The sequence below is a fragment of the Falco cherrug genome, chromosome 13 (assembly GCF_023634085.1).
Source record: "Falco cherrug isolate bFalChe1 chromosome 13, bFalChe1.pri, whole genome shotgun sequence".
Taxonomy (NCBI): Eukaryota; Metazoa; Chordata; class Aves; order Falconiformes; family Falconidae; genus Falco; species Falco cherrug.
This window is the reverse complement of record NC_073709.1, coordinates 15029315-15043542: the sequence shown is the minus strand read 5'-3', so window position 1 is coordinate 15043542 and position 14228 is coordinate 15029315. Positions and strand designations below refer to the sequence as shown.

The window sequence follows — 14228 nt, the reverse complement described above, 5'->3', positions numbered from 1 at the left end:
CTTTGATTTCCGTGTCCTGGCTGCTCTTCTGTGAGCCCCAGCAGCCACGCTGGCCTTTGGCGTCTCTATTTGCCACACAGGACAGTGAGAAGCAGCTAGACCAAGCGACTTGGAAGCCAACTGTAGTGACCGCCTGGCCTTTCCCTTCGCCTGTACAGGGAGGACAAACAAGAAGGTGTCTCAGTGGGTGAAATGGGTGAAAGAATGCGTGTGGGAAAAGCAAACGACTCTTTCGCACCTCTCTCTGCTACCAGTGACACCCACCCTATGGTTTCCCACAAAGCCTGCAGCTTCGGGCACCACCTGCACCCAGAACAGCATCCTCACCCACACCCCTCAGCTTTGGCACGGTCCCTCTGCCCCCCCGGTGCATCTCCCTGCTGTTTGGAGAACCCAGACAAACCGGGCAGGGGGAGGCCGGCCGGGACACACCGCCGCAGAGTAGCGCAGCGCAGCCGCCCCCCCCGCGCACCCCGGGCTGCCGGCCCTCGCCCACGCGTGCCGTGCCCGCGGGTGGGCCGTCCCCCCCCTAGCGCTCCTGCGCTGCCCCCGGGCAAAGCCGGAGGGGGGGCAGCCCCCGTTCGGGGTGCGGGGGGGCCGGGCCGGCGCGGCGGCGGCGGGGGAATCCCGGGCGGGCGGGGCCGGGCGCGGCTGAGTCAGTGCGGGCAGCGGCGGAGGAGGAGCCGGCCGCCTCAGGCTCCGCGCCGGCCGCCGCTCGCTGGCTTTCCGGCCATGAGCCCCCCGGCGCCGGGGCCGGGGTCGGGGCCGGGGCCGGGCCGGGCGGGCGGCGGGCGCTGAGCCATGTCGCGGGCGGCGGGCGGCGAGTGCCGCAAGGAGGCGGCGGGCTGGGAGGGCGAGGACGGGCAGTGCGACTCGGGCATCGAGTCGCTGCGCTCGCTGCCGGGCGGGCGGGAGACCGCCGCCGAGAGCCCCGCCGCCGCCGAGACCCTCGCCGAGAGCGGCGCCGCCGAGGAGCGGCTCGACTCCAGCTACGGCTCCGGCGCCCTGCCCGAGCCGCTGCCCGGGCTGCCGCCCGCCTGCAGCGCCGAGGAGCCGCCGCCGCCCGAGGGGCTCAGCCGGCAGCAGCTGGAAGCGCTCACCTACGTTTCGGAGGACGGAGACACGTGAGTGCCCGCGGCCCCCCGCCCGCTCCCCCTCCCCGGGGGCGGCTGGCGAGCGCCGGGCCCCCCCAGCCCCGGGCTCAGCCCCTCGCAGCCGGCCGGCGGCGGGGAGCCGGCGCCTGGAGATAAGCCGGGCTTTATCTGCGGCGCTGCCCGGCCATCCCCGCTCAGCCGGGCTGCGGGGGCGCCCCGAGCTGCTGTGCCGAGCCTGCCGCCCTGGCAGCGCACGAGTGCGGGCTGGGCACCCTCCCGGGGGGTCGGGGCGGTGGGGCAGCTGGGCCGGGCCCGGCAGGGTGAGCGGGGAGAGGCACCCCCGGCAACGTGGCACAGAACGAACCGCCGTAAGAAGCCAACTTCCACTTGCTATTGGGCTGCTAGCAACGGGGGCGGGGGGGGGGAGCAAATCAGCCCCCACACACACCCCACACCGTCTCTTCCCCAGAGCGTGCAACATTTCCTCCCCAATGGGGAAGGCTCGGCTGGGTGAGATGGCACCTAAGCAAGACACGAAACGAGACAGGCTATGCAGGGCGAGACCTGAGGTGGCTGTGTTAGGGCCACAGATGCTGCTCAACCGAGCAGCCCCGGAGCTGTTGGTGTCAGGTGGAAGTGGCCGTGCTTTGCCAAGCCACCCGCACAGCTGCAGCTTTCAGCACATTTGTGACGCACGCCCCACTGCAGGGCTCCCCTCCTGAGCCTCTGTGATGGAGACGAGTGTTTCTCTTAATGAGGAGGGCCTTCCCACATCCGTAATGCTCTCTCAAGGGCAGAGGCATCACGCTGGAGTTAGCTGGTTTGGCTTCTGGTAACTGCCTTTAGCTAATCATGGCACGTGCCTGTTGTACATTCCCTTGACGGAAGGTTTTCATCATGGGTGCACATGCAGAGCATGAGTGAGGCGTGCTCACAGCTGAGAAGGGCAAAGCTTTGCCCCAAACCCAGGCTGGAGTTTAATACTGTGTAATGGTGCAGGAGGAAGAGAAACTAAGAGGCACTGACGTGAGCAGGCAAATGTCTTCAGTAGCGGGAGCAGCAGGGAGGCTCTGTCCTTGCCTGGCAGAGCACATCTGGTTCTGAGGCTGAAGATGAGCTGGGAGCCAGCCTGAGTGTTTACTTCCCGGTTGGGAAGGAGCCTGTGCATCTGCTAATTAGTTCGTTAATGCTTGCTGTGGGATCTGCTCTGAGGATTGGCTGGAAGTCTCACAGCAAGCAAGGTTTGACTAAACCCAGCCTCCCACGCTCCCCAGATGGGCGCCTGGATAGTGCTTTCTAGTCCTGTCCTATCTACAGGCTGCCTCTGGGGCCCCTTCACATGGAGGAGCTTCACCACCTTTCCTGGCTGTAACACTACAGTCAAGGTACCCATGGAGGGAGCCAGGGGTCTTTTAAGCAGAGCCGTGGAAATAACGCCTCAGAAAAGCCCCCCAGAGTAGTCTGTCGTGGTTGTGCCTAGGGCTCCCCACTCACTGTTCTTTAGTAAACCTGGTAGATGAAGCTTCTTGGAGATGCTTTTGCTGCGTGGAGCTTTCTTGTAAGGTGGCTGAGCCCTTGTCAGACTTGCTTGGAGAGACCTAATGCAAGCATCTCATTAACTAGGGAAACATTAACAAGCAGCGCCTCGGTTACTGTAGGCAGGAGAGGCTCTCGGAGAGCTCTTCAAACGGTTGCAGCTGCTCTTCTGTTTTCTCTCACTCACAGTGCCGTTCAGAACAGGAAATCTGTGAAGAGGGAGGGAGCAGCAAGTCAGTTGGTGGTGCAGCGCGTACAGCTCTGGGCTGGCTGTGTCCACTCAGGAGCCGGCTTTCCTGGGATCCACTGCCAGCACTGGGGAAAAAAAAACCCAAAACTATTCTTGTGGTTAGGGCAGTGAGGCTGTGGATTTCTGCCTCTGCTATTCCTGTCTCTCCTCCTGACCCTGTGGCAGAGGTAGGCGGCATTTATATTTAGAAATGCTGAACATCCATCACTCGATCAATGCAAATGGAGACTGTGAGCACCCAGCAACTCATTGAACTGCCACATTGAATGCCACTGGTTTTGTATGCAAAAACAAGTCAGAGCTGATAGTAATGCTCAAGTCTATGGAGCAGTTGCTCATCTGGTGACAGAAGGTCTCCAGAGAAGAGGGATCAGATGGCCACAGGCTGCATCCCTTTCATCCCAACAGATAAATCCATCGACTTCTTTTCATCTCAGTGAGCAGCACATTTCCTTGCGTGCCGTACTTGAGTGTCTGCCACAAAACAGCTCCAGGCTGAGAACTAACATCATACTGTCATTATATTTCAGAATACTTGGGCAACAACACTTTCCTGTAATTATAATTCTGAAAAATACAAAAAGTTCAGGGGTTTTGGCCAAGTAGTTGCCGTTTCCCCAGATGCCCTCCCTGGCTGGTACCAAGTGAAGAGGAGCACTGGGCTTGCACAAAGGGAGCTTGCAAAAGTCTTGGCTCTCCATCTGACAAAAATCTTGGCTCTCCGTAGTTCCCCCAGGCTCACCCACCTCGAGCTGTGCATATAAGGGGGCTGTGTTTGTCAGCCTAGTGCTTGTGAAGGAAGTATAGAAGGTGGAGGCAGAGGCAAGGGGCATATGCTTGGGCAGTTGGAGTGTCAGCAGGATCCTTCTTGGATACCTTCCTGTCTGCCTCTGTGGGAGAGCAGTGTTAATGCAGGCAGGATGAAGCAATGGGGCTAAAACTGGCAATTCCCGTGCTTAAATTAGAAGGAGTCTCACTTCTGCAGGAAGGAAATTGGCCAACAGAGAGATGGGAGTACGATGGCCAGTGAAATGTGTGGGTGCCATCTTCCAAGAATCGTTTGCCCAAGCATCAGCCCCACATGCACCTCCCTAGTGCCACTGGCAGCGCTTCTGCCTCAGGCAAGTCAGGGCTGCAGTTATCGGGCACCAGCACATCAGTCCCTGAGAGAGCGGCAGAGCTGGCCTGGCAGGAGAGATCAAGGATGAGGAACAGGGTCAATGGCAGAAGATGATGGGTGCACTTAGTGCAGCGATACATATCCTGCTTATTCCGTGGCTGGGTAGAGAAAAAGCCCTATGTGCTCCAGCAGTCTCCTCCAAGCATCCGCCTTTTCCTCGTGAACCACGTGGTCTCTTCCAAGCATTTGTCTCTTCCACATAAAACCATCTCCTTTTCTGCTGAACTGAGTCCCGTGGGACTGCTTGGCATGGAAGTAAGAGAGGGGCTTTCCAGCTGCAGGCATGGCTAGCTCCGGGCAGGCTGCAGGCAGCTTTATGGCTGTGCCCCAGCCTCCGGACAAGCTCAACCTTTGTTAGGATTCACCGAGGAAACCCCCTTCTCCCTGGCCTTGCCAGGCAGATGCGTGAGTCCAGTGTCCTGGGAAAGGGGTGGGTGTGGGACCAGCTCCTTCGAGGTGGGTTGAACTATGATGGGATCTCCTGTTGTGTTCCAGCACAAGGGATAACCTCCCCATTCGCTTGGGCTTATGGCAGCCTCTGTCAATTCTGGAGAGGCAGAGCTGACTCATCAGTGTGGGAAATTAGGCAGCGCTACTTCTGCAGTCTTGCTCTGAGCCCTCCGGCCATGCCATGCTGTGAAAGGCTGGGGGCTGCACCCCTGCAGGAGGGTGGCTGTCTTCTGCATGGGGCTCCATCCAAGGCGGCACGGCTTCTCTGCAGGGGTGAAGGTCGGGGGACCCCAGCTCAATCATGGGAGAGAGATCTCGGCCTCCTTCAGATGGAAAATGGGAGCAAGCGGTTTTGGTCTGGTGCGTGTTTTGGGTAGGGAGGGGAGCGGAGGAAGCCTGACTTCCTCCTTCCACCAGAGACAAATGCTGCCCCATCTGCTGATAAGAAATCACGTGCCAGTGACTCGTGGGCTGAGATGCCTTAACAAGGGCTCGGGGACAGTTAATCGCGTAAAACTGGGGCCCCACAGGAGCTGATGTTCTGAGCTCTCCTCCACGTGATGGCAATGAATGGGTCTTCCCCGCTGAGCCCTTGCCTGCGTGGGTACCCACTGAGCGTGAGGGCTCATCCTTTGGGGCCAAGAGCCACTTCTAACCATTCACCAGCATGTGCCTGTCGTAACCCTCCCACCTCAAGTAGCCCTGCGCTAGAGATCTTCCCTGTGCAGGGGCATAGAGGTTGTCCCCATTCAGACTGCCTTCTCTGGTGTAGCTGCTTGCTCGATGCTTGCCCTGCTGAACAGGGGTGCTGCTGAACCCCTGTACCCCTGGATCCCAGCATGGTGCCTGAGGGAACGCTCAGCATGGGACAGCAAAGGGGATCCACTGTGAAAGAAGAAAAAAGAAGCGGAAGACTGGAGAGACACAGTTTTAGAAGGATTAAAGAAGTCTGATGCAGAGAGCACACCTGGTTGCTGGCTGGGCTGAGCTGTTGCTGGCTGCCCAGCAGTAGGATGGCCATAGCTAATGGGAAACTGGAATGCCCTTGGTTTTTCCAGAGTGGCTTTGGAAACCTCCTTGCCCAATTGCCAGGGGAATTCAAGTCTGTCCCGAGTTGCTCCCTAGCACGCTGTCATTGTGGGACAGGGAGGAAAATGAATCCCAGTGTGGGGCTGGCTGGAGGGAGAAGGGAACCTCCTGCGTCCGCCTCCCTGTCCCTGGACTCTTGGCTCTCGCTCTGTGCGTGCTCAGGAGTTTGGAGAGCAGGGGAGGGCTTGGTGCCCCTCCAGGCGAGGCCAAGCAGCTCTGCACAGGCTCCTTGAGGATGCCCCAGAAGTTGCTGGCTTCTGCAGGGGTTACACACGTACAGCCTTGGCATAAGGTGGGTAAGTCCTGGCAGCCTTCTGAGATCATGCGTGCAAGAAGAGATTTTTTTCCCTGTTTGTATGACTTCAGCCTGGCCTGGAGGAAGTTTCTTCAGACTTTCCGCCTGCTTAGGTTTGCCTTGGAGCTGGGGAGAGACACAGGGAACTGCAGCACAGAAGAAGGGAAAGAATGGCTGGAAATTTCCATGTCCTGGGATGCAGAAGCCTCATGCCTGGCTGTAACACATTAGTCGAGGGGAGGGCTTCAGGTCCTTGCACTCTGCAGGCAGGCTTGGCTGCTGCTGAGAAAGGGTTGAGCTCAGCTAAATTAACAAAGGAAGTTTTGATTTTTGTTGGTCTTGGGTTTCTTTTTTAATACAATGTGGATAAAAGAGGACTCAGGCATGACTGTGTAGGAAGAGAGGCTGTGGGAGTGGTTACTGGGTGACTCTCAGTGCTCTGCGTGGGATTCTCTGCATCCCTGAGATGGGAAGCCCCTCTGACTGGCACAGATGCAGGGCTGAAGGAGAGCCCCAATATATCCTGGACTTACAGATGGTGTCTCATTAAAAGAAAATCCTGAGGCAGTGAGATGTGTTTAGGGCTGTGAATGATTGCTGGGGTGAGTTGTACAGGCACTGGTGAAGTCCAGGCACTTGTACGGGGCTGTTCTGACCTCAAGATATCTCTGTGTGTACAGAAACTGTAGGACAACATATTTGCCTCCTGGTGAGTGAGAATGGGAATTTGGTCTGCTTGAAATGGAGTTGCCACAGACAGTGAACCTTCTGGGATGTTTGCTGCTTTTATTGCAATTGTTCATCTGGCTTCCCAGCCTGTGACTGGGCCCTCCTGAGATGAGCGGACCTGCTTTCTGGCTTGGCCCATCCCTGCAGTGACGGTAGTGCAGGACAGACCCCTCATTTTGCAGGGACCGGTCCGCATGCATCTGATGTTTAGTGCTTCTGCGATCCCAGACCCATCATCTTGCTCAGAAATGGAGCAAAATGCTCAAATGTGTGGGTGCAGAGTCTAGAGAATGTGAGGCCAGGGGTGCTGTACGTGGGTGAATAGGGGCACCTTCATCTCCCCACCTCCTCCTCCTCCTCCCCCACCTCACTGAAAAACGAGGCGCCCACAGCCCTCTCGCAATGACTCCCCTGCCAGTCAGCCTCCTGCACCCCTCATGCGCCAGAACCTGGACCAGACCCTCTGCAGAGCACCAAGGAAAGGCAGAGGCTGTCTCCCCTGCTCGCCCATCAGTTCCTACCACTCCCTTTGGCCGCAGGAGCCGCAGGCTGGGAAGCAACTGCTGCCCAGGCTGGAGATCGGTGTGGGGGGCTGAAGCGAGTGTGACTGAAGGGGCTCTGCATCTCGCTAGCCACAGCCTCCTTCCAGTCACGCACTCCCCGCTCCAATTGAAGCTGTGCCCTGCCCAGGGAAGGGTAGAAGAAACCTGCAGAACGGGAGACCCAGGGCAGGAGCAGAGGACATGGGGATGAGCCTACAGGCGGCTGTGATCCGCTGCTCCCTTGGAGCTGCCAGAGGGCAGCTGGAACAACTTTATGGAGCCAGGCAGCATTGCATTGGTATGCGGGGAGGAAGGGAGCTGAGCTGAGCTGGCTGAGGGCTGCAGGGCAAGATGGAGCTGTGCTTGCTGAGCCGGCTGGCAAAGGTTCATGCTGATGGCTGAGGAAGCGGTTAGCAGCGCAGGTTACAGGGCTGGAACAGGAGACCAGGGTAAGCGTGGAATTCCCCTGCTCTTTTCCTCCTCCCTCGCTCTTCTCTCTGTTGCTGCTGGGGCCGTTTCCTCCCCTGAACAAACTTCTCTTGTGCGAATTGTTTGCAGGATTTCCTACCACTCTGCTCAGCCAAAATAAGGAGCCAGGAGTGGATGTTACTGCTACAGACAGAAACCTTTTCTAGAAAGGGAGAAAAACTTGTCAAAGCAAATTCTACTGAATGCTGAGTCTCTTGTCCTAGGTGTTTCTGGGGTGAGATGGTGAAGGGAGATGCTGCTTTGAGGACAAGGTGTCTTGCTCCACAGATGGGGGGATCTGCATGGTCAGCCCCTTTTCTAGGGGGATGGAAGAGGATAGCCAGAGAGCTGGTGGGACTTCATCAGTTATGCCTGTGTGTCAGAGCTCGGTTTCACCCTTACCCCATTCTCTTGCCTCCAGTCCTCCGGTGTGGACACTTTTCCTACCAGGCACTTGAGGTGACCGAGAAGCCTAGGAGAGGGACAGCACTGTGGAAGTGGATGCCCTCATGCCTAAACTAGGACCACCTTGGGCGTATTGTGCTCAGACCCAGGAATATCCCCAGGAATGCGTCTGCCCCTCTGCTCCAGGATCATTATCTCTCTGATGATGGGTAGATCACCTTGTGCCAGGGATGCCCTGTGCCCATGAGACCTTTGTGATTCAGAGCACAAATGAGACCCCCTGTGCCAGGTAGGAGCTGGTGAGCAAGTGGAAAAGCTGACAACGAGTCCAGCAGTTGTACTCCTAGGCTGGCCACATTTCCCCTGCCCACGGCTCCTCCATCCCATGCCCTTTCCAAAACTCCCTGTCACCCTTTCCAAAAGTCCCCGCTGGGCACCCGCCCCCATGGCTGCAGGCAGGAGCGCTGCTGCTGGCAGGAACATGGGGAGGGAGGGAGCAGGCAAGCAGGGAAAGGCAGAGGAGAGGCATGTAAGCAGCCAAGGGAAGGGCAAGGGTCTGAGCATGGCAGGGTGGGGGGCTCGTTCTGGCAAAGGCATGGGGCCGTGGCTGGGTGAGGCGGGGTGCCTGGCAGCAAGCGAGTCCATCGCTGTGCCCTGGCTCTGGGGCTGTGAGCACTGCGTGCCAGCGTGCAGCAGCCTGTCGGCAGCTGGACCGCATGGCTGCCATGGCAGAGAGAGGGGGGTGCTTGTAGCCTTGGCCAGAAGAAAGCAGAGGTTGGCACGATGCCTGTGCCTCAGGTCTCCTGGGCATAGGAGGTTTCCCAGGTTAGCAGGAGACAATCCCAATTCCTGGTTGGCATTGCTGCCCGTGGCACAGAGTGCCTTGGTGCACACCTGCTCTTGGTGGGCTCATCCCAGCCTGGTGGCCTCACTGTGATTCCCCCAAGTAGCTCACGGCTCTCGCAGCCATTTCAGGAAGTTGAGGGCTGGCAATGAGGAAAGGGAGGAACGAATGCAGAAATGAAAGAGCAGGAGGAGGCTGCACCCGGGTGGAGAAGGAAGAGGGAGTGAGGGGAAAACAATCCTTCAGAGCAGGCACATCCCAGCTTCAAAGTGAAAGCCTGAGCTCTGGCCAGGTGCGGATGGTCACCCTCATTGTGGCATAGATGCCCAAACTTGCTCAATGTCAGGCCTCAAGCAGCTCTGCCACCTCATCGAGCTGCAAAGCCACCCGAGGCAGGAAGAGTGAGGTGCTGGCAGTGGGCTTCCTGGGATTTCCACCTCTCCCAGGTGACTGCCCCAGCATGTGAGGTGGGTCATGGCAGAGGGGCCAGGGGATTCCTGGGCGTGCGGGGGCTGGCTGCAGCAGGGCATAACCCTGGGCGCTGCGCTCTCCCCTGGGAGCCCAGAGTGGCTCTGGAAAGTGAAAGCAGCAGAGGTTTAAAGTTCAAGCCGAATTGCCTTGGAAAGTCCCCTGTCTGAGCAGTCTTATCTCTGCCATACCTGAAGAAGGCAGATCTTGGCATCTTCCCCCCATACACGGTGCCTGGGAGCAGGTTTGGGGAAACAGGGGCTGTCCCTGCAAGTGGGCAAAGGATACCTCAATGCAGGTGCTGCTGCGGGGACCGGGGGCCTGATGCAAAACCCAGCAGGGAATCTCCCTGCCTGTATCATACCCAAGCTGGAATCAGTAAGAACCTGCTGAGGGGAGGGGTACTCTTGCTGCTGGTCCCCCAGCTCTGCCCCTCGCTCCTGCCCCTGTCCCAGCCTGGCTTGTGCCCCTTGGCTCTGCCTCTGCCCCATGGTCTGCCAAAGGTGGCCGGACCCTGCCCGTGGGGTTGCTTGGCCCCAGCTCGCAACCTCCTCCCCTGCCCTGGGGACCATCGGCAGTGAGGGGGCACCCCATGGCGGTGCAGAGGCAAATGTGGGTGGCCTCTACTTCCAGTGGGGAATTCCCTGCCACGGCATGACCCAGGGCTTCCCCGGGGATGCAGCCTCTCCTGTTCGGCACAGCTGCTCCCCTGGCAGCAGGATGGAGGGGAACCAGTCTTGTTTTGCCACCAAATGTGGGTCTCAGCTGAGGGTGCCCAGGGTCCCTGGTGCTGGCTCAGCCCTCAGGCAGCGCTTGGGAGGGCATGGATAAGGGACATTTTGGGGGACTGGCCTCTGGGCTTCTCGGCACACTCATGTCCCCCCTGCAGCTGGCAAGAAGCTAGCCCCCAGCCCCACTTCTTTGCTGCAGTGCTTTAGGGCCAGGTCTTGCCCTCTCACCTGTAGAGGGATGCTGTCCATTCCCAACACTGAAAGTGTCATCCCAAAGCTGGGCTGTCTGGCGAGTGGGGTGTCTTGCCAGGGCTGGCACAGCTCTCATCCTCTGTCCCTCAGCCCTGCTCACCTCTCCCAAGCAGCACAGGTGTCAGGAGCCTGCTTAGAACCTGGCCTTCACCTTCGATTTGGAGCTGATCCCTGCCAGAGATAAAAGCCACCGAGGCGCCAGCGCAGCAGTGAGGAGGTGGCAGGAGGCTCAGCTCGCGCCTGCCATGCTCTGCAGTCACTGCCTGCTCCTCGCTGCTCCCCACAATGGCCAGGGCCAGTCCAAGGGGGCTGCCCTGCAATGGGGGGCCAGTCCCTCTGCCCAGGGGGGCCCAGGAGCACAGCAGATTGGTGGAGGGGACTGGAAATTCCCTCAGCTCTGCCTCCATCGTGCTCTCACTTCTGTTCTGACTGTGTGTGGGGGCTAGTGTCAGACCCAGCTGGAAATAATGCCTCTCTTTGGGCTGGGGGACTCCAGGCTGCCCAGCCGCTCCGTGGCTGGGGGTGCCGTGGTCCTGAGGACCAGGGCTGCCTGCTGGCCACCAGACTTTGACAGCCACATCTCCAGTGTCCCTCTGTGCTGTGCCAGCCCTGCTGCAGCAGTGCTGAAAGGGAAGGATGTGGGGGAGAGAAGAGGAAATCGGTGTCAGCCGGCAGATTGGCACAGGGACTGTGCCGTGCAGGTGATCTTGGACTGGTGCCGGGCTCCTGCCTGGCTTTGGCTGCCTGTCTTCGTGGGGGGGAAAGCAGAAGTGCGGTGCGTAGCCAGCAGTGGGGAACTGGAATTCCCCGGGCAGCCGCCAGAGCCCAGACCTCCCTCTGCAGCCACCAAACCTGTCCCTTGGGCTCTGCAAAATGCATTCCAGGCTCTTCAGACCTGCACCAGTTGGAGGCCTGGCTTTGGGTGGTGCTGGGTCCAAGCCCCATGCATGCTGTGAGGTCCAAGGGAGGACCTTGTGGTGCTTAGTGGGAATAGGAATGTCCATTCTCTGTGGGGATCGGAGTGAAGGACTGCCCTGGGGAGCCTCAGGCCCTGTTGCTGCCTTGCCCTGCCGCTGAGCTTCCCCAAGGAGAGGACAGGATAGAGGAGCTTTGAGGTGGTGGGAAGCGAAAGGGAATGGGGGAGGGGGGGAGCATGCAGCAGCAGTGGAGGATCTCTGCTGCTGAGCACGGCACTTGGGACTAATCTTTTTTCCTTTTTCCTCTCCTGTTCCCTTTATCCCCTCTCTAGGTTGGTTCACCTGGCCATTATCCACTGTGTCCCAGATGTGGCACTCTGCTGCATTGCTCAGCTGCCCAGGGAGGTGCTGGAGATCCAAAATGATCTTTTCCAGGTATATGAATATGATAGGCAGAAGGTGGGAGGAAGGCAGGTTCTGCAGGCTGCTCCCTAGATAGATGCCTAATCCATCTGCCCTTTCCCTAGGACCCCCTACCTGCTTCCTCCAGAGCACGGTGAAGGTCCCACGTGAACAGCCCCTTTTCAGGGAGGGGAAGAAGGGTGTGCGAGATACACTGAGAGGTGTGACAGCTCCCAGCACAGCAGGGTGAAGGGGTCCTTTACAAGGCCCCAGGACATTACATACAGCCCTGGAGGGTGGAGTAGGCATGGCTTGAATGTGGAGGGTAGATAATCTGGGAGAGTGACATCTGCCCCTACAGGTGATCCCTGAGCTGGGGAGGAGGGGGGAGGGGGGCAGCAAGGTGTTTGCACCCACACACAGTGTCAGCCACGCTGAGCCCTGGGGCAGTGATGGGCTCCTGCACCGCCGCCTGCCCACGCCGCCAGGCCGGGTCCTGTAGGCTGGCATGGCTCATCATGCCTGGTGTCCTGTGGGACATCCCCCCCTTTCCTAATTTCTGCCCCTACCTCCTCTCTAGACCCCGCTCCACCTCGCCGTGTACCTGGAGCAGCCCAGTGTGATCCAGGCACTGATACACAAGGGAGTGAACCCCAGGCTGCAGGACCGCAATGGCAACACCCCGCTGCACCTAGCCTGTGAGCAGCAGCGCCTGCAGTGCGCCCAGCAGCTACTGCAGGGCACGGCCCCACCAGAGGACATGGTCCAGCACCACCAGGACCTGCAGCTCCAGAACTGGCAAGGTGAGACTTAGGGACAGCCTGGTGCAAAGCCAGTGGCTGGGTTGGGTCAGAGACCATGAGTTGTGTATGCAGGGATCCAGGAGTGCAGCAGAACAGGTAGGAGGCTGGGGTTGGTGTCCCTCAGGATGGTCTGGGCTGACTGTGGCTCTCTCTCCTGCCTCCCCATCTCAGGCTTGGCCTGTCTGCACATCAGCACCTTGAAGGGAAACATCCCAATGATGTCTCTGCTGCTGGAAAGTGGCGCAAACATTGATGTTCGGGTAAGGCTGGGCATGGTGTGGGTTTTGGGCAAGGCTGGGTGCAATGCATGGCTCCCTTAAGCCCTTCTTCCAGTCTTGGGGCAGGCACTGCTGTGGAGCTTGGAGACACTGCATTTTGAGGGAGCAGAGCAAAAAGGTCCTTGAGGGGCTGTTGGGTGCCATTGACAGCAATCGGGGTGGGGACTGCCCCCTCTGTACCCTGTCAAGGGGCTGTGGGTGGGTGCTGCAGGGCCCATCTGAGGGGACCCCGCACCCACACCCTGTGGTCTGTGGGCTGCAGGAGGGCACAAGCGGGAAGACTCCATTGCACCTGGCCGTGGAGTGCCACAACCGCAGGGCTGTCCAGTTCCTGCTGCACAACGGGGCGTATGTGGATGCCCAGATGTACAACGGGTGCACACCGCTCCACCTGGCTGTGGGCCGCAAGGATGCTGCCATCGCCGCCATCCTCTCGCACTCTGGAGCTGACACTCTGCTGAGAAACATGGAGAATGAGACAGCTCAGGACCTGGCTGATGGCAATGATGACGTGAGTCTGTGCAGGGGGAGGCCTGTGGCTCTGTGTGTCAGGACATGCAGGAGTTGGACAGTGTGGGGGGACCTCTTAGGAGTTTCTAGCCATGCCTGTCCTCCCCTACAGGGTGCAGGTGTTGGCTCTGGGAGCGCGTGGGGTGACTGCCTGTTGCCTCGAGCGCTAGGGAAAGCCCCGAGAGGGTTTCTTGGCACTTTCCTGGGGAGGTGGGAGGCTGCAGGCCCCCGTCCCAGCTCAGTGGAGACAGCAACCCTGGATCCTTACACATTCACACCCTTGGCTTTTGCAGCTCCTTGCCTTGCTGCCCTTCGATGACCTGAAGATCTCAGGGAAGCCTGTCGTGTGCTCTGAATGAGCGGCTGGACTCCTTTGGCCTGTCAGGCTGCCTCCTCGCTCTGCGCTGCTGCCCTGCTGCCCGCTGGGACCTTGCCTGCCTGCAGTTCAGTGGGAGCCGAGCCACTTTGGGAGACTTATCCCCCCGCCTCCTCTTTGGAAAAGTTTTGTTGGCCTCAGGCTGCCTTCCCAGAGGAAAGAAGGTGGCACTATGAGCACTACACAGGGGAGGCTTTTCTTTCAGTATTTGTGCCCAGCAGCAGGACTGAATTTTCCCTCCCTGCTATGGGTCTGACTTGTTGGGGTCTCCAGCTTACACAAGGAAGGAGAGGAGAGAACTCCTTTTCACACTGTACGATGGATGGAGCATCCTCTGGCACCCCCAAATGCCATCAGAACAAGTGTGGGGTGAGAAGAGTTAACACTCACTCTAATAAATGTTTTTTCTTGCTGCGGGCACCTGAGGTCTCATGTGATCTAACCCACCCTGCTCCCCCGCAGCACCAGGAGGCTGAGCATTACCCCAGGTGCCTGGGCACGTGAGGGCTGCAGGGGCTTCCCCAGTGCACCCACTCCCTTGGGTTCTTTGCACAGCAGGAGGCGAGTGGGAGCACAGGGGCTTCCCCACTTGCAGAGCCTTTCCAGTGC

General features: G+C 59.0%; 1 protein-coding gene across 1 annotated transcript; it reads left to right on the top strand.

Annotated features, from left to right (window-relative positions):
• The first annotated feature begins 661 nt into the window (after positions 1-661).
• Positions 662-14039, top strand: NFKBIE (NFKB inhibitor epsilon). Its single transcript, XM_055726180.1, has 6 exons — positions 662-1124; positions 11583-11685; positions 12233-12455; positions 12627-12715; positions 12996-13244; positions 13537-14039. Exons 1-6 carry the CDS (start codon positions 802-804, stop codon positions 13600-13602), a joined length of 1053 nt encoding a protein of 350 aa, XP_055582155.1. The 5' UTR covers positions 662-801; the 3' UTR covers positions 13603-14039.
• The last annotated feature ends 189 nt before the right edge of the window (positions 14040-14228 follow it).

What these genes read in the sequence shown, in the direction of transcription:
- NFKBIE (XM_055726180.1), top strand. Translation starts at nt 802, where the DNA reads ATGTCGCGGGCGGCGGGCGGCGAGTGCCGCAAGGAGGCGGCGGGCTGG. An exon ending in TCCAAAATGATCTTTTCCAG is followed by an intron (nt 11,686 to 12,232) that starts GTATATGAATAT and finishes CCTCCTCTCTAG; the next exon opens with ACCCCGCTCCACCTCGCCGT. An exon ending in GCAGCTCCAGAACTGGCAAG is followed by an intron (nt 12,456 to 12,626) that starts GTGAGACTTAGG and finishes TCCCCATCTCAG; the next exon opens with GCTTGGCCTGTCTGCACATC.